This window comes from Aptenodytes patagonicus, chromosome 3 (assembly GCF_965638725.1).
Source record: "Aptenodytes patagonicus chromosome 3, bAptPat1.pri.cur, whole genome shotgun sequence".
NCBI lineage: Eukaryota > Metazoa > Chordata > Aves > Sphenisciformes > Spheniscidae > Aptenodytes > Aptenodytes patagonicus.
The window spans coordinates 121028634-121046881 of NC_134951.1; the positions used below are offsets into that span (position 1 = coordinate 121028634).

An 18248-nucleotide genomic window follows, 5' to 3' on the forward strand; every position below is an offset into this window, starting at 1 on the left:
GAGATGCACAACGCAGAATATCACAAATCCTGAAAAAAATCTGCTACATACGTGTAGTTTGGTTAGTTTCAAGCATTAAATTCTGGTCCCAGAACTAATAAACAAGGGTGCAAAATTTGCAAGAATTGCAAGCACTGGAAGACAGAAATATAATGAGAAGGAGCTGCCTGTGTATGACTTACAAATTGTGACTGGTATTGTGTCTTGGTATGTGAATTTTACGAAACCATCCATGTGGTGGTTTCCAAAAAGCCTCTCTGACCCCATGGTTGTGTCTTCGTCTTCTTGCTTCCTTAGCTGAAACCCCGAGGAGATACCTGGAGGAACGCTAGACCAGTAAGCTCATAGAGAAGTCCTCTTGGCACCTTAGGTCCTAGCCATTTAAATGTCAGCTTTGGATACAGAGACGGCTGCTGCCTAAAACAAGCAGGTTTTCTGAAATCTTCTGAGGTAAGTGGTGGTTGTCAGAGCTGTAGCGCCTCACTGTTTGAAACACATGAAGCTTTGTGAGACCCATGGAAAAATAGGAATGGAATGATTGCTTGTCTTTAATGAGAACTGAGTCAAGCCTTAGACTGAGTCCCAGCTGACTCAAGCCAGACATTATTAGAGCTTGCTAGGCATTATTAGAGATAAATAGATAACGATATTTCAACGAGATGAAAGTTGGAAGAAGTTCTAATTAAAGTTCAATTGCTTCATTCTGTTTTTCTACCACCACCTACCAATCTGGCCACATGCTTTCCAATTTCTTAATAATTTCATCTTTTTGTAAGAGGAAGAGAGTTTTTGGGAAAATGCTCCCCACTTCTTCTTTCTAAAAAGCTCTTGGCAGGCGACACACATTTGTCTAGTTCACATGAAGAAAAACATTTAAAAATAAATTTCTAACAAAAGCTACTGCTATTGTTGTAACTATTTGCAGAGGAAATCCAGTTATGGCCAAGGAGCAGATTAGTCCGTCCTTTTTTTTTTTTTTAAATCCCCAGTTTGTCTGATAAAGATGGATATAATTGTAGGGAAGTGCTTTGTGAGTTAAACGGAAGACAACACCATTTTGTTCTGCTGTGAGATGAATGGTTTGGGTCGAACAGGTTGTGTGGTACATCAATATGTAGATTGATGTTAGCTTGTTGAAAATCAGATCTCTGCTATCTTCCCATTTTGAGCATTCAAGCAGACATACAAGTACATTGTACCCCTCGGGAGTCTCGTGAGCTGTGATGTGCATGAAAATAGCCTGGCGAGCTTACAGCTAACTTGCTGTTCTTGCAAATTCTTGCATCTTGGATGTCAGAGTCGAGCCATCATGCTACGGAAGATACCTGTGGTTTTAGACTGGGCAAACAGAGTAGCAGCTGGAATTTATTTCCACATTTTGAAGGTTATCCTCATGATCGTAAGGGTTGGGTTTGTCAAAATAAATGCCAGGGACCAGGCAAATTACAAACTGGCTCTGAAACCTAGGACCAGAGATGCAACACAAAGCCACTTCCACAGGCTTGGGTAACAGGACTTCACCCTCTCCGCAGGATAGTGATCAGCAATGCGATGTAAATTACTGTAATTACTGCGTCACTAAAACATGTACACAATCAGGCAGATCTGGATTCTCTTCATCGTGGTATGCTACAGCATAATTAGGTGGTGATGCCTACAGCTACTAGAGTTTGAGGGAGGCCTACAAACATTTGCAACTCAAATCTTGCAAACCGAGTACGTTCAAACCAACAGCAGCCAAATCGTTAAGATTAAACTTCCCTGGTACTGCATTGTTAATCGGCTCAAGTAATTTGACTTACTGAGCGTCCTGAAGGCACTGGGCTTTGTCCTGTTAGCAGTACCATTCTTGCTGAGGTAGGAAACCAGTGTGGCCAAACTCAGTTTGGCCATCTTACAGAAGGGGAATATGGTATTTATTTACATTTTAAGCTGATTTTACCCGCCCGCACTCGTTCTCTTATAGATTGCATTCACTCACACTCACAAGCAATGAGACATAGTTGCTCAAGTGGTCTGGCCCCGATCACTTGCGTGCAACATACACAAGGGATGATGGCTGTCAAATCTTCACTAAACCTCCTGGTTTTCGGACAGTTCTCTAATAATCTTTAAGAATCGACAGGGTTTTTTGTGGTGGTCCTTCGCTGCAGTCTCTTTTCCTGCTAGGCTGCCAGAGAGGAGCGTCTTTCACGAATCAGTTGTGTGTGCTATGGTCTTATTGGTGCGCAGACCTTCTGGGCTTGCCAAAAACAACATAGTCTCAAATTTTTTCTGGGAATGGTGTCATTTGTTATGAATACAAGCCGTTCTTAACGCCCCTGCTCTGCTATTTCTTCTGATGCTTACATAAACAGATTTTCATTCATACCAGTCCCAATATTTCTTTTACAAATCTCTGCACTGACGACTGGTTCCTGCAGATCCCAGCTCTGGTTTTGAAGAGCCTCTTGGTTCTGCTCAGGACAACATACAAATGACAAAGGGCCAAGACATCCCAGCAATTAGAATGAAAAAGAAATCCCTCACATTCCCCACTGAAAGCAGCAGTAAAATCTCACATTTAAAAAGTAAAATTAATCCCAATTATTCATTGCCCATTATAATTCACATTGATCAAAAGCTGCCACCACCTCTTGACCAGCTGGCTCCTATTTTTATTTCACAGCAACGTGTCACCTTCATCCAACAAGAGGAAAGGCGAAGCATCTGGACCACACCAACTCCATCCCATTCATCCCCCTCTGCACCATGGCACCTAGCCCTGAGCTGCAGCTGTGTGGGTGTTTTAGAGGGCCTGGGTAGAGGTAAGGAGATGCTTTTGGGGGGATACAGAAACTTGTAACGCCTGCCTTTGTGGCTGGATCTCCTGTTGCTGGCAGTCTGGCCAGGCTGTTCGTGGTGTGATGGGTACATCATGTGGCCAGAAAGGAGAAGTGCAATTTCTAGTTGACCTTTTTCTTGGGCTAAATCCTGCCACTCTGTCCAGCTGAGCAACCAAGTGGTAGAGAACTGAAATTGCCCAGCTGCTGGCACTGGGGTTCATTGCTCTGCACTTCAATGTTGACACTAAAATAGATGTCACTCTAGTTTTTCCTTCATTAATCCTGCCTTACGTTTCATTTGTCAGCTGCCTTGGGTGTGCTTAAGTCATATTTTCAGGTGCTTCTCCAAAACCAGGAAGAAAAAGAAGCAGCTACTATTTTTAGGAAATATTTAGTAATAGTGCAGTAGTAGCTATGATAAGAGCGAGGGAAAGTTGGTAGGCTTTCGATGAGTCTTCTCATCTTTGAGCAACCTGGTCTAGTGGAAGGTACCCCTGCCCATGGCAGGGGGGTTGGAACTAGATGAACTTTAAGGTCCCTTCCAACGCAAACCATTCTATGATTCTCATGACTTTATAAAGAAGCTAAAGCAACATGGCTGAGTTTGAACCCGCTTATTTAGACATTACTAGAGTGACTGTCCAGCTGAACAACTGGATTCCTCAGGGGCTTACCGTCCAGGACCATAAGTAGTTGATTAGCGACACAAATGTTGGAACAGAGAAAAATCTGCAGGTCCCACCTGGAGGAGAAGGTCTGGGAACATGGAAAAGTGCAGGGCTGAAATTCATAGCAACATCGGAAAAACTGAGAGAAGATCTGGGCAACAGAGGCTGCAAAGAATTAATCTAGATGACAGTAATTAACTGCACTAATACTGGTGGGAAACAGTAGATTAAGGAGCAGGATCAGGAAGTTACGGGCAGTCAGAAGCATGAGTCAAATGCCCTGCGCTGCAAATAAGGCAGATGATACTATACCAGGGTATGTAAACAGGAACGCAGCCTGGACTACCACACCAGTTTTGCCTAATCATAGCCGAGCCCACGCTGGAGTTTTGGACCAGGTTTAGGTGTCAAGCTTCAAAGAAACATGGCCCAAAGGGTGAGAATCAAGAGGAGAACAAGAGGGACGGTCCAAGATGTGGAAATACAGACCTCTGGGGAAAAAAAAAGGGCCGTTAGCCTCAAGAAGAGAAGGACCTCTCCCAGCAAACACCTTTCAGAGAGGGTTTAGGCAGAGCAAGCGCACAGCAGAGTCCTGAGCCGTTTGTACGAAGACGGCTCCTGCCCAGAACCACGCGTGAGAGAGTCTGCCAGCCAGCCTGTCCTTATGGAGCGAGGAATGCGGTGCTGTCAGGTTGCAACATAGGTATTTTTATAAAACGGTGCCTGAGCAATTTTAACACAGGAGAGGAATAATGTCAATCACTTTGATGTAGCCAACAGAAGCAAAGAAGGCTTGTGGCAGCTCCTTCCCACTCAATGATAACACTGGAAGATAGGCAGGTGTACTAACGGGTTACTTGTACTATTAACTCTCTGGCTGTCTGAGGCACAGCGTCAGAAGTGGAATAATTTTCTAAACGCAGGCAAATCCTCCCCACAGATAATGCCATACTGCTGGCCAAAAGATGGCAAAGTGATTACAACCAGTTTTTCTTTTCACTGCAGTACTCTATTAATATTGCTAGCAATGCTCTGGGAACAAATAGGTCAGGTCCAAGCCCTGCATTTGCTGACATCTCATCCATCCCAAACATTTGCATTGTGAGACTGAAAACTGATGCCGAAGATAGTGCAGATGCTATGCAAGAGCATATGGTGCACATCCAGGCTTCAGGTTTCATCGCAGAGTGTTAACTATCTGGCTTGTAGTGTGAGACCGTTCAAGGTAGAAAGAAATTACACATGGATGTGCCCAAAACTCTGGTTAACAGCACATCATTAGTTATAGGCATATTAAAACTCAGGATACATACGGCTGGTGTTCCTGACGGATTTGGTTCTGTACAAAACCATGGATATTCCCACCAAGAAGGTAGAAGTTTTTGAAGAAAATGGAGTCTTCCTATCCCGGCTTCTCATATACTAGAAATGCACCACTTTCAAATCTGATCATCATAAGCAAGCTCTACTTCACGTCATAGATATGGGGATTACTGCTGAAGTGGTGTCATCCACAGATTGGGTGAAATCGTTTGTCTTTGCTGGAGAACCTTCTTGCTGAAAAACCCAAATCTGAAAGAATCCTGGGGTCTCAAATCAACAAGAAAACATCCATCTTAGTCTTTGCCAGCCTTGAGTGGCCTTGGGTGGGAGTTGGCTGGACTTGACCCTCTTATTATAGATCAAATAAACTAGTTTCTCTTCAGCAAAGTTCCTAACAAAGAGGGCCAGATGTCAGTGGATGAAAACCGGTATCATTTCCCTGCAATTTTTAATTAATCTCTCCTTTAGATCACCAGTTTAATTCCCCCCTTGTTTACTGACACCCTCTCAGCATGAGCCCAAGGAGAGGGGAAAGACTTTGCAGCGCTTTGGCTGTTCTTGTAGACATCCTGGCACTTGTTTGATCGGAGGCGGAACAGGACGCGAACCTTTCCTGCCAGGGCTGAGACCGCAGCTGAGCGCTATTCAGCTCCGAGAACAATGTCTGGCAGCTTGCAAGTAATTTAAACCAGCTAAAAACAGCCGAGCCTGGGTATGAATCATGACCCTTTCGTGTTTGCTTCAGCCTTTCGACTTGCCTGAAATCAGCACGGCCTCTACTGGCAGGCAACTGGCTCCCTGGAGAATAAGCAATAAACAACAGTTTTAAAGGACTTTTCTTTCACAAGGGCTTTGCCTGCGTGAATTCCAACAAAAAGCCGACTCTCAAAAGTGTGCATCCGAGGCAGGGGGATGTGCAGCCCTCCGGAAGACCTGTTGTAACATTCATCAAAGAAACCCCAAATATAGAAATATTATGTAGGAACAGAAATGATGTGGGCTTTTTCTTGGCTGCGAGTTGTTCTGAGAGCACCGTCCACGTTATACCGCGGCGTTACAGCTCTGCTTTTAGAAGCAGCCCTGAAAAAGATACTCCACTCTGTTTCTCTAGAGAGAAGAAGCAAGATCCTCCAGGATGGTAAATGGGGCCGGTTCCATTGAGGTCAGTAGAATAAACCCGGGTCATAGCAGCTGGGAATCTGGACCATAGTAACATGGGGTGGCAAAGCTGGAGCACGCTGCGGGGCTGAGGAGTGTGGCCAGGGGACCGAAGCACTAGCCAGGGACTTGGGATACCTGTGTTGTTCCCCTCACCCTGCCGCCAGCCTGCTGAGCAAACCCAAGATGTCTCTTTGGTCCTTCATGGCCTAAAGCTGGCAGCAATGTCGTTCATAAAGTGCTTTATCAGGTAACTGACCTCTAGGAAATCTCAGCGTTGCCTGAGAAATCCAGGAGCAGATGATGCAGACAAAAGCCAGAATCAGCCTATGGACAGAAACAAGGGAAAAGGTTTGTATTTTCTACAGGACATGGGCACATGTCGGGATACGGCTGCTCCATCCAGCAAAGAAGGGTCTGGCTGGGTACAAACCCCAGAGCAGCCTGCTTCAACGTGTGGCGTGAGGACTCAACCCAGAAAGCTGCCCAAATGGCAGGGCACAACGGGCATCCGACAACCGGCCCCCGGGCGCGCTCTGCTGCGAGGGAGGAAGGTCTTGCACCGGGACCTCCTCCGGCCTGCTGAAGGGGCTTCGTGTTGCGCATGTAGGATGCTGAAATCCATTTGCCATTACACGTATAGTCATTGCTCATGCGATACCATTTTTAGATCGTTTTCCACCCCAGAAACAGCGCAGTAACGCCCGGAGAGGAGCGGAGGCTGCCAGTGCACAGCTTAGCCCCGGGAAGGTCAATATATAGGGTAAAAGGAAACACCCTAAAGTTGCAACGAGCTCCTCAAGGGCACTGGAGGGGGTGCTGCTCCACCAACGGCAGCGCCCGCCGGTCCCGGGGGTCGCTCCTCAAGTCCTCGGTGGCAGGCGGCTAGTTTGCTCCACCCCGTGCTCGGCCAGGGGCCGGGAGCGGGGCCGGGAGCGGGGCGGCCGCTCCGCGACCCAGGGCCGGGGCGGAGGGGGCGGACGGACGACGACGGGTCACGGCCGCGCCGCGGGGCCCAGCGCCACGCTCCGCTCCCATTGGCTGCCGGGCCGCAAGGGCGCCCTTGTTGACGTGGCGACCCCCGCTCCCATTGGCTGAGACGCGGGGCGGGGGGCGTGGCGGCGGGGGCGGCGGCGGCCGCCGCTCGGTAGGTGCGGGCCGGGGCGCGGCGGCGGCGGCCCCCGGGGGCGGCTGGGGGGGACCGGGGGGCAGCTCCGGGTGCTGCCGTGGCCGCCCGGGGGGCCGCGCTCGGGAGTCCCGGGGGGCGGCGGGGCGGGGGGAGGGGGGGGGAAGCGGGCGGCTTTCGCGTTGGAAGCCCGTCCCCGTTACCCGTGGCGCGTCGCATCCGTACCTCCAGCCGTTCAGGACACCCAGGGTGCGGTGCCTCCTCGGCTCTATTGCCTTTATTTCTTAGTTTTTTTGGTTAATCTGCCATTTTTTCAGCTGCGGAGAGGCTTTTCAGGCAGAAGGCATGCAAGAAAAAGGAGAAAAAAAATATCAAAACTCGGATCCCACAGGCCTGAAAGGCACGAGTAGCGTGTTTTTTCCCCAAAACAACAAAAAAAAAAACCCTCCCCAGCAAAACCAGAGCTGGTGGGAGAGAGCAACTCTATCAGCGTCGGCTGCTTTTGTTGGTCCACCAGCCAAGTGATACCCACGGACGGTGGGACGTCACTCGTTGGGACAGAGCTCTTGTTGTCCGCTGGGTTTTGTGCAACTCTTTGGCAGGCAGCTTTCTTTTGACGACGCGAAAAAGTTCAGGGGTCGCTTTTCTTGAGAGATCCCTGTGGACCTTCCCCTGTTGAAATGAATGAAACGGCCACTGTCTTCATCTGTTATCTAAAAAACCGGTCGCGGGTACCGCTCCTGTGCCGCCCCATCGGTGGTGAGACAATTGAGGGCTCGGGTGTAGCCGGGATTTCTGGCCGTTTTCCTGTGGTTTTAAGGCCAGTGGAAAGTCTCCACCGTGCCTAAAGCTGTGGTCGTATGTCCCTCTTCATAGCCCTGTCAGCCCTGCCCGAGGATTTGGGCTTGCTTCTTCCCGTCGTGAGGGTTAATCTTGATGTGTCGCCACCACTGGTAACCCGACCTCTGAATTTTTGCAGTTCTGTTGGAAAATGGTGAGAAACCTTATTTTCTAGATGCTCTTGTAGTTGGGAGTTGCGCTTAGTGGCATTAGCATTTTCAGTCTGTTTTGGAATACGACTTTTTGCCTGATTGTTCTGCGTACGGGATGTGTGCGACTTCCCCATCTAGTTTGCATCCAAGTGTGGTTGGATGTCCAGCTCCCCCTGAAATTAATTGGAATCAGCTGCCTGCATTAGAGACTTCTGAAAATGCAGTGAAATCTCTGGTGGCCCTTTGAATATCCTTACAAATGCTGAAATGAGCAGATTTACCCTCACTGGTGTGCATTGGCAGGTTTCCTGGTTTCTCTTTAGCTTCCAATTAGCTTCTGGAGACTTAATGAACCTGTGAGCCAGCACTTGCTCTTTTTTTAGAGACTGATGGCATCATAGAAATGTATATCACTGCATGCTGCGTCCATAAGATCAACAAATAGTCTTGAAAGTTCAGAATAGCTCAACCTTTGTGTTCCTGCGTACAGTTACAAAAATAACAGATGGGTTGTGACCTATAATTTTTTTTAAATGTTGTTTAACACATGCTTTTCAGATTTAAGGTCAAGCTTATGTATGTGTTTTATGGTTGTTTTTACTGGTCTGACTGACACATGGCTCAAGCCACTAAATCTGATGGATTTAATGATGTTCAGCATCACTTTGAATTTAACGTGGCATCTTCTTAAAGAGGTACCGAGGTCAATCATTAATTACTGCACATTCAATTTAAAACTTTGAAGTCTGCTCTGATGCCTTGTTAAGCTTTTCTTTCTTTTATATATTTTTTAAAATCGCTACCCAACAACAGAAGTGATTGTCGAGGCATTTATGTCCTAAGCTACGGGTGTCCAGCACCCTCCTCTCTGTTAAGATTTATATTTACCGGATCATTTTTGGATGTACAGCGCTGCCAGTACGTGCAAGGAGGGGTTAGAACCGGTGAGATGCCCGTTCATGTCGTGATAATTAGTGATGTTCTCTGCTGAATCACCTGCGTCTTGCCATGGAGGAAGGCGCCCAAAATGGTGAATTTGAAGCAGGCTGCGTGGCTCTGAAACAGATCCTGGAATTTAATATGCGGTACCTTACGATTTGTCACCCCGGCGGCTTTTTGCTCATTAGGTTTTGGTTGGAAGAGGAGGAATGCAACCAGCCAGCATCGCTTCTCCTTGCGGTGCAGGCCCTGGCTTTCAGAGCTGGTAAACAAATATATCTCAGGGGATTTTCTGGGCATTTAAATCACCTGTAAGTTGGATTTGGCATTCGATCCACGAATACTTGCTCGCCTGACTGTGTAAACAAAACTAATTCAGAGGGACCGAATGGGAGTCGGTGCAGTCTGGCAGGTAACGGGGCTGCCTCCTGGGGCTCAGGAGACCTCTGGCCTTAAAAATCTATATGATGGATACGTGAAGAAATCGCACACATGCTATGTGGGAAACACACAGGGGTTCCCAAGTGGTTTGGGATACTCTTTCTGTTAGCATCAGAAATCTACCTTCTGTTAAACAAGGTATATATGCTTACATATATTTTAATGATACATTGTTGTATAATATGTAGGGAATTTAGCAGGGGTAGGTTTATCAATTACGTTTATTGCAATTACCATGCCTTTTTGTTTGGATATACAACCTTTTGGGGGGGGGGGGAAGAGAGCAATACCATCGATTTTGGGATAACATGATGTGAACAGGGTTGTATTTGGTAGCGACTTAAGCGATCAAGTGGGTGAGTCCAGGTGTCGGCAGAAGGACACAGCTTGCGTGGAGGGCTGGGAGAGCCCAGGCTTTACTCGCCGTCTCCGCAGCTGCTGCCGTGCTGAATATAGCTGCCTGGCAGTTGCACGGGCTGCCGGCTCTTGGGGAGGGGGAAGGCAGCTGCGGTATCTGCCATGGGTTGTGCCGGGGATTCAGTCTCCCCTGGAGACCCGGCGCGTCGCCCTGCTGCTCTTTGTTCGCGTGCATGGGCTCTGCCCGTGGGAAAACCCCAGTCGCCAGAGGGGTGGATCATAAAATGAGATCACGACAAAAGAGCTGACGGAGGGTGTGAGTATCAACTTGTTTCCCACTTCCAAGTATTGTTTGGGAATGCTTTCTTTCCTCCTTTTTTTTTTATTTCTTTTTAAGTTGAGTTTGCATCACTAGCCCGGCACTAGCTGGGTGAGTACCGGCAAAACCACTCTGCCGGTGTTTTCCTAAGGCTGGCACCCTGGTTTGGGCTGGAGTTGCTGGAAGAGCAACTTTGGTATTCCCAGGGCTCTGAGGATGCCTGCCTGCGACCGAGCGGTGCAGAGCCTACGCACGGGGATTTTGGCAGCGCCAGTTTCGATGCTCTGCAGGGAGCCCGCAAGGTGTCATTTGTGTTGAGAGTATTTTTGGGTCCTGCTGTAGCTTGGTGAACGCAAGCAGAGATGCTCAGCTGTGGCTGGTGTTCACAAAACAAGGTCCCTCGTGTGCTATATTCGGTCGCTTTGATTTGGGTCATTGGTTGTCCTGCTGGAGCTCCTCGCCCGAGTCCAGCGCGGGCAGCGAGAGGGTAGTGGTGGAGCATCTCCGTGCATGGAGCACCGGGAGCTCAGGCTTTGAGAAAAATATCTCATGTTAGAAGGATTTGCAGCAAGATGCAATGGGCTTGGCTGTACAGCACGCTTGAAAATGTGTCATCGGTTGAGCAAGTATTTCCATTAATTAATTTCACAAAGAGTTAATTTCATGAATTGAGGTAGAAGCTGCAGAGCTAACCGCCAAGTTTGGGTTTTACAGTCTCCTACCTCCCCCTCTAATTTTTTATATATACTTCTCACTTCTGGGTGGCTTCCATTTCAAGGTTTTGAGTTTGTCTCTTAAAAAACCCTCAACTTTCCACCCCAATGGCCTTCAGGGCTCAGCCACGCTAATAGGTGCTTTACATCCTAGTTAATGATGTCTCGTTTGGGCCCAATAACCTCATGGTGCACAAACAGTTTGTGAGATTGGCCATTAATTCAGGAGACAGTTGTACCGTGCCGGCAAGGTATAAAGCACAGGTTTGTTCTCAGAGCGGCCAGAGCTTTAATTAGATTTTCCCTGTGTGTCATGTCCTCAAAACCAGAAAATGCTGCTCAGGCACAAAGGCCGGTTTGCTCTTTCCTCTGTCCCACTTGATGCACCAAGATGCAATTTTATGATTTTTGGGGTCTGACCCAAACATGCTTAAGCTCTTTGTTATTAAACATACCCAGTTTCTTTACTTGGCGTGGAGACGAGGGGGGACGGCAAGTTGCTGCTACCGTGTGTTGTGTATTTCAGAGAGCCCGAGGCTTGGCATCATCTTGCAGAAGAAGTTCTGTCCCGATGGCCGTGGATGTGGGAAAATCACTTTCTGAAGCCTCACTGAGTGGGAAGGCTGAGGGCGATGGTACATGGGACTGCGCAGAGGTGGAGACGGATTACCCAGAGCTAGCAGACAGCCTGCGTCGGCTTTTAGGGGCAGAGGAAGCCAAGACCTGCCTGGAAGGGACGGAGAGCGTGGCAATGAGCGGACGCAGTCGCTTGGCCACCGGTGTTACCCAAGGAGGCTCAAGCTACCGCCAAGAAGTGTCTTCAGCATCCGCATCCAGATTTCCCAGAGCAAGAGCAAGCCTCTCGGAGACAGAGACGTTAATTTATAGAGCCGCCGACGGCAGTGATGTGCCTCATCATGTTAACCACCGGTTCCTCTCCTCGGAAGAGCAGCAGGTGAGAGGGTTGTACATACAGGTGTTGCTGCATCACCGGGAGGTCCCAAGCGAGGTGGGGACTTGTTTGTCTGGGCTGTCCTAGCAAAGGCTTTCCACCTCCTCCAGCCAGAGTGTGCCCACCCCAGCCCCGGGCTAAGCCGTGCGGTGGGGAAGGGCTTGGGTTCCAACACCTAAGCTGTTGCCTCCGTTCCCATATTGCCACTGTGGAGCTGGAAAGTCCTCGGGACGGGGCTCCTTAAATAAGTGCCTCTTGCTGCCAAATGACTCGTGCAGCTTCCCAAGCCCTTGGGATGCCTTTCCTTAAAAACAAGCCCCACTCTGGGCTTTGGGAAGCTGCATGCCATCCCACAGACGGAACAGAGTTCCCCTTCCAGCCTTTCCTCACGGCGGGTCTGGGGCTGGGCTTTTATCTCCATGTCCCGGCACAAAGGAGCCTTTTGTCTGGATGCTGTGCTTCATTTTATGCATGTCTCTCTCTCCCTTTCCTTTTTCCCCCCATCCTTGAGCAGGTGAAGGCATCGGGCTGTTGGGAGCTGGTGTCCAGCCCTCCCAGCCAGCGCAGCTCTGCAGAGGAGAGCATCCTTGCTGGCAGCTGCCACGATGCCCGTGCCCGCCGGCAGAGCCGAAGGCCAGGAGCTCAATCCCCATTTTCCTCCACCCCGGAGCTCCTGCGGCCCCAAACCCCCCCCAGCCCCGAGAGCGCCCTGCGGAGCCGCTCCGCATCGAGCTTCTCCACTCTGTCTTCAGAAGAAAATGGCCTCTCCAAAGAGCTGTCCCGAAGCTTGCCGGCCAGCGCAGACGTGCCTTCTCCTGCGGCCACCGCCGCCCGAGACCTGTGCTGTCGATGGGGTGCAGCAGAAGGCAGGGCGCCGCGGGCGCGCAAGCCCTTCAGTCCTCTGCTTGATGACCGTGCCACCATGGAGCGCATCAGAGAGATGTCATCCTACCAAGCCGATTACTGGGCGTGTGCCATACCGGATTCGTTACCCCCATCTCCGGACCGTCGCTCACCCCACTGGAACCCCAATAAAGAGTACGAGGACTTGCTGGATTATGCTTATCCGCTGAAGCCAAGATACAAGCTGGGGAAGATGCCAGAGCCTTTCCTCCACGACTCAGGAATAGGTTTGGACAGCTTTTCTGTTTCCCCCGAGGGCACGTCGAGGTCCACCAGCATCTACGGCCGAGGTGGGCAGGCTCAGGGAAGTGGAGAAAATGGACGTCGGAGGTTTGTGGCCTCTGCAGAGAGGTTCTCCACCCCGGGGCCTGGAAAAAGAGGCTGCTCAGGAGCTGGCTCATACTACGAACCTTTACCTATTGCAAAAGCATCCTTCGCAAAGAGTGCTTCCTCTTGTCCTTCTAGAGGTTTTGCTAAGGATGTAATGATGGAGCCAGCTGGGCCGGGTTCATTTCGCCGCCCTGCTGCGGATGGGAGAAGCTGGTGTACCAGCGGGAGCCCCTTTCCAAACTACAGAGGGCAGGTGAAATGCACAAATAGGTTTTTACCTACAACGCGAGTGCTCCCCCTGAGGAAAGAGTGGGAGGGTGATGAAGAATTTCTCTCCTTGCCTCCAAGACTGCAGGAGCTGGAAAGGCTGGCTCAGTTTTTGTCCAATCTTTCCTTAACTATAAGGACGCCCGGGCACAACCACCACAACCTTCCACGTCACAGCGACAGCAGGCAGCCCCTTTCGTCCGAGTTGGCTCCTTTCGGAGAAGCGGGTGGCAGGGACGAAAGAGGGAGTATTGAGGATGATGCTGGGCTGTGGCACCCCTGCAGCTCTCAAAAGCCCAGGTGGGAAAACACTGAATCATGTGGCCAGATCCACAGGGATCCTCTGCGGGGGCTTCATCTACCGACCGGTCTCAGGGACACATTGGATGGGACGTACCTAAATGAACCGCGGGTCAAGGGGCGTCCGAAGAAGAGCCAGCAGAGCGAGTCCCTTGCCCAGTGTGTTAAGGTAGGCTGAGACCAGAAATAAAGTTTATTATGGGAAGATCTCACATAAAATGTGCCGGTATTTATGGCACAATTAATTAAGGCTTCCCCTTCCGCATGATGTTTGGTGCCTGGCAGCTGGTAGTAATTTACGCAGGGAGGCTCATCAGAGCAGATAACTTCTTCTGATGGAGCAAGAGCCCATCTCGCTTTCCCTGGGGCTCAGCATCACGGGGCTAGGCTTGGTGGAAATGTGGCACTCGGCTTCCCCCAGCCCGCCCATCCTGCAGCGCCGCTGCACCGGGAGGATGCGAGAGCCACGGTCGGGGCTGGACCAGCATGAAATCCAGCGTTCGCTGCCTACCCCATCACTCCGGCTATTTAATGCAGCGTGGCCGGCCTTGCCCTTCAGCTCAGGCTTGCTCATCTTCCCCGGACTGGGTCCTACTTAAGGGTATAATAAGGCCAGGCAGAACTGGCGGGGTTTCTCTGAAGGGTTTCGTGATTATTTTGTGAATTTTTACTTTTCAGGTGAGTGACGCCTCACGGCCATCCTGCCACCGGTGCTGTGCTCCCTGGCCAGCGGGGATTGCTCCCCACCTTCCCCTTCATCTTCTTCCCCACCCCCACCCCGGGCTGAATTTGGAAGCGATGTTGGGCTGTTTGCAAGAGAGTAATTATTATCATGCACATAGCCGCAAACACCAGTGCAACTCGTTCCCCCTCTTGTATGGGAATAACTCTGCCGATTTAAAAGGGTCAGCATTAGGGTGTATCTGTCGTCCCAAATCGTGGTGCCAGGGAGAAGCAGCTCAGCTTTATAGCAAAACCCCGACTCCCGAGGAGCTGGAGTCTGGTTTCGGTGAGAGCAGAGGCCCCTGGATTTCGTGCAGCATCTTACAAAAATAATCCCTTACCGAGACGCTTTAAAAATAAATGAAAGCACTTAATTGAACGAGACGAACCCCTGGGAAAAAGCGACTGCAAATTATCTGCGCGGCTCCGGTGAGGAGGAGGGTGTCTCTTCAGCTGGGAGGTGGTGGAGGCAAACCGCTTCCTTCAGCCTGGGTGCCACTGGCTTCCGACACCTCTCCGCAGCAGCCATTTCATGGTGACCCTCAATTCTTGCCACACAGTGGTTTTGGGGTGTGTTTAGGGGGTTAATTTGCTTTTTGCCTTTTTTTTCTTTTTTCTGTTGACCCTTAGTTTCCCAAGCTTAGGGATGTTTGTGTGCTGAGAAGGAGGCGGACACCGCCGGCCCTGCGATGGGAGAGCAGGAGGGAGCAGGTGCTTTCTGAAACACCACTGGCTCACCTATTGCTGTCCCTGCCGTATCTTTGTTGCAGAAATAGATAAGTAACCCCTTTTGTTATGCTTCGTTAAGTAGATGTTTTGCTGCCAGCTGGAAGAGCTAATTCGTTGGCTGTACAACGTCGCGGACATCACCGACAGCTGGGTCCCAGCCTCGCCAGACGCCAAGAGCGTGAAGGCATCGCTGCACCGCTACTTGGTAGGTATCGCCGCTGGCTTTTCTTCCCCCTCTTCGGTGCTGCGGGCAGCCAGCAGCACGAAGCAAGACACCGCTGGCACAGTCCAGGTGGGTGATGTGGGGCGCATCAGGCGCGCAAAGCCGAATTTGGGAACACTGGGAACCTGCTCAGGGGAAACTGCTCCCCGGGCAACCTGCCGCAGGTGTGTCTCTTCCAAAAAACCCTTCTAAGCAGCGTTTCTCTTCTCCTCCCCTTCCCAGGAGTTCAGGAAGGACGTGGCCGACCACCGGAGCCTGACGGAGAGCGTACTGGAGAGGGGAGAAGCTCTCCTCGACTGCATGGCATCGAATTCGCCAGGTGAGGGGGAGCGCTTGAGCAAGGCTGGTCACGGACACAGCCGGTGATGCTGATACACTATTTCTGTATCTTCACTCTTACCCTGGAGCCTCCTAGGTCGCTTCCCACCCCCCTCCAAACTCTGCATCACAACTTGGGTGGGATGAAGATCAGCTTACCGATTTCTAACACTCGACTTCCTTCAAAAGTCTGCCTGGGCGAGTGGCACTCTCTCTTACTGCTCTTACAGACATTGAATTGTCACGTTACTACCACCTCCATCATACGTTTTGTTTTCCAGCTCTGAAAGACACGCTGGGTTTGATTGCGAAACAGTCAGATGAGCTAGAAACCCACGCAGAGCACTTGTACGAGTCCGTTCTAGCTGCCGTGGGTCCCATGCGTGGCGAGGACAGGATGGAGGACGAGGGGGTGCAGCAGACGGCTGCTCAGTGGGTAAGCAGGGGGGCAAACCAGCCTTTCTGCGGCAGGGGGAGAGGGAGGGAAGAGTAGGAAGAAAACACTTAAATTAGCAAACACTATACATCAGGCTTTATTATTATTTCTTTTAATCTGATGTTTGGAAAGCCTAAAAGGAGAAGAAAGCAAGGGCGATCTAAAAATGGATACCCCATCGTCTTTAAATGTGTGTCGGGGGAAGAGCAGTGTGTTGGTGGACCAGCTGATGAAACCCAAGAGCGTGATGAGAGCGATGGCAGCTCCTCGGAGGGACCCGGAGAGCCCGCAGGCAGGTCACTGTCAGTCAGGGTGGAGGGGACATCGGCAGTCCGACACAGACAGCTGCTCTACCGAAATCACTTGGACAGCAGAGGGAGGATGGGAAAAGGGGTGGTTTTTTGTTTCGTTGGTTGGGGTTTTTTTTTTTCCTTTTTTTTTTTTTTTTTTCTCAAAGAAAAATTCTGCTTGCCATGTCATGGTGGGAAAGGGAAGCAAGTGAGTTCAGGTGTAAAATACGGGCTAGAAAACTTGTTTGCTGATTTCTTGAACATATTCCTTCAAATAAAACTGCCGAGACAAAAGTGTTTCAGGAGGGCATGGCAGGAGTGTTAGGGTGGAGGGCTGTGTGGTCTTTGAGGGCAGGCACAGCAGTGTAAACGGGGTCAGCTGCCTGCTGCCACATCCCTCAGCCACTCACGCCGTCTTTGGGAATCGCTGTAAAACCGTGCCTGTATGAAACGATCATGGGTGTTAGCAAAGCGCTGGCTCCAGAGGTGCAGGAAGGCTCTTAACAGCTTCTGAGCACCCAGAGGTAGGAACTTAAGAACTGCAGGATAACCTTGCCCCCCCCCACCCCCCCCCCACCCCCCATTAGCTCAGACCATTGATTTCCCCATGGCCCACTCCACGGCACACCTTAAAATCTGGCGTTGCAAAGGGGAAGAATTATTTCCAGCGCTTTAAAGGAGAGTAACAATATCTTCAGTAGTTTGTGGTTGGTGGTTTGTTTTTTTTTTTTTTAAATTGCTAAATACACATAACTATATCCTACACACTCCCACGCGTATGCGGAGGTGATTTAAGCATAGCACAGGGGGGTTGGTTGGTTTGTTGGATGGCAGCCAAAGCGCAGTAGCAAACTTAACCCATTTTATTTCAGGTGCTGCCTCTGTCAGACCTGGGCTTTGTTAGCCAGTCTCGGGATGGCTGAGAAGAAACACAGCAAGCACCAAACCACCTCCTTCTTTCACCTCTTGCAGAGATGCCAAACACGTATGATCACTGTGCTTGGAGTTAGCCAGCCCGCGCCGATTTGTTTGGGTTTTTTTTTACCGTGGCTTGAGAAAGGCAAGCTGTACAGCAGTTAGTTGGCTACCGGGATGGCTAGTTGATAGTGCTGACTACAGTGGGGAGTTTTGTGAGTGAGGAATGTACAGCTGGCCTTTTTTTGGTTTGTTTTTTAACGTAGCTTTCCTTTTTTTGTTGAAGTGGCCTGTTCCACGTGTTAGCAAAATGTCAGGAACACGCTGTTTTTTAACTGAGTAATCCATAGTGCGCCGTGCAACTCACTTCTAAGTAAAGCCGTGTGATTTTAATAGCCGTGTTCTCATGTTTTGTTTATGCTCTTCAAAAATAGGTGCTAGAAGCCAAGAAATAGCAACTCCTTCTGGTTCTTGGGAGTGAACTGAACTCTTGTTTATAATTACCATTCCCTGCTGAAGCCGAGCCTATTGAATGTTCAGTTTTCTTACGCATAAACACAAAGAGCCAATATGCTATATGAATCTCAATAAAAATAATAAACAGGTGAGTACACACAGGGAAGAACCAGGTTACGTAGAAACTGCCGTTACCTGTTACTTGCAGGAGTTGTGTTACCGTTGTGCTGGTTTCCCTGGGTGAAGAGTTGTGCCTTTCCCCTCTTACAGCTAGGGCCCACAAAACATCTTACATCGCTACCCACAAAACATTCATAAAGGGTTTCCAAACCCTTTCTGCAACAGAAAAGGGCTTCTGTGAAGCAGCGTAACAAGGTGAGCAGCCAAAAAAGTTACAGCCAACTACAGAATGTTGGTACTTGGCTTTAATTAACCTTTAAACTATATGGTCGTCATCATCATGTTCTCGTGCAGAATAAATCATTTCCTCCCATTCTTGTGAGCAGAACAAAGTTTCTGTACTGCACAAGTAGAAGGTGAAAGCA

At 49.8% G+C, this 18248-nt stretch overlaps 1 protein-coding gene across 4 annotated transcripts; it reads left to right on the forward strand.

Moving 5' to 3' along the window:
* Window positions 1-9574: 9574 nt before the first annotated feature.
* On the forward strand, window positions 9575-17640 carry CEP68 (centrosomal protein 68). 4 transcript variants are annotated; one of them, XM_076335015.1, is made up of 8 exons: window positions 9575-10145; window positions 11388-11816; window positions 12328-13782; window positions 15148-15270; window positions 15511-15607; window positions 15888-16042; window positions 16175-16338; window positions 17205-17640. In XM_076335015.1, exons 2-8 carry the CDS (start codon window positions 11433-11435, stop codon window positions 17410-17412), a joined length of 2586 nt encoding a protein of 861 aa, XP_076191130.1. In that variant the 5' UTR covers window positions 9575-10145; window positions 11388-11432; the 3' UTR covers window positions 17413-17640. The 4 variants fall into 4 exon arrangements, with proteins under 4 accessions (XP_076191130.1, XP_076191129.1, XP_076191131.1 ...); XM_076335014.1 differs by lacking the exon at window positions 9575-10145 and having other exon boundaries at window positions 10154-11816; window positions 16175-16334; window positions 17205-17335; XM_076335013.1 differs by lacking the exon at window positions 9575-10145 and having other exon boundaries at window positions 10155-11816.
* The last annotated feature ends 608 nt before the right edge of the window (window positions 17641-18248 follow it).

Bases quoted from the DNA above. Each gene is read 5' to 3' on its own strand.
- CEP68 (XM_076335013.1), top strand. From the start codon at position 11,253: ATGCAATTTTATGATTTTTGGGGTCTGACCCAAACATGCTTAAGCTCT. The intron at 15,608-15,887 runs GTGAGGGGGAGC...TTTGTTTTCCAG, and splicing joins CATGGCATCGAATTCGCCAG to CTCTGAAAGACACGCTGGGT. The intron at 16,339-17,204 runs GTCACTGTCAGT...ATTTTATTTCAG, and splicing joins CCCGGAGAGCCCGCAGGCAG to GTGCTGCCTCTGTCAGACCT.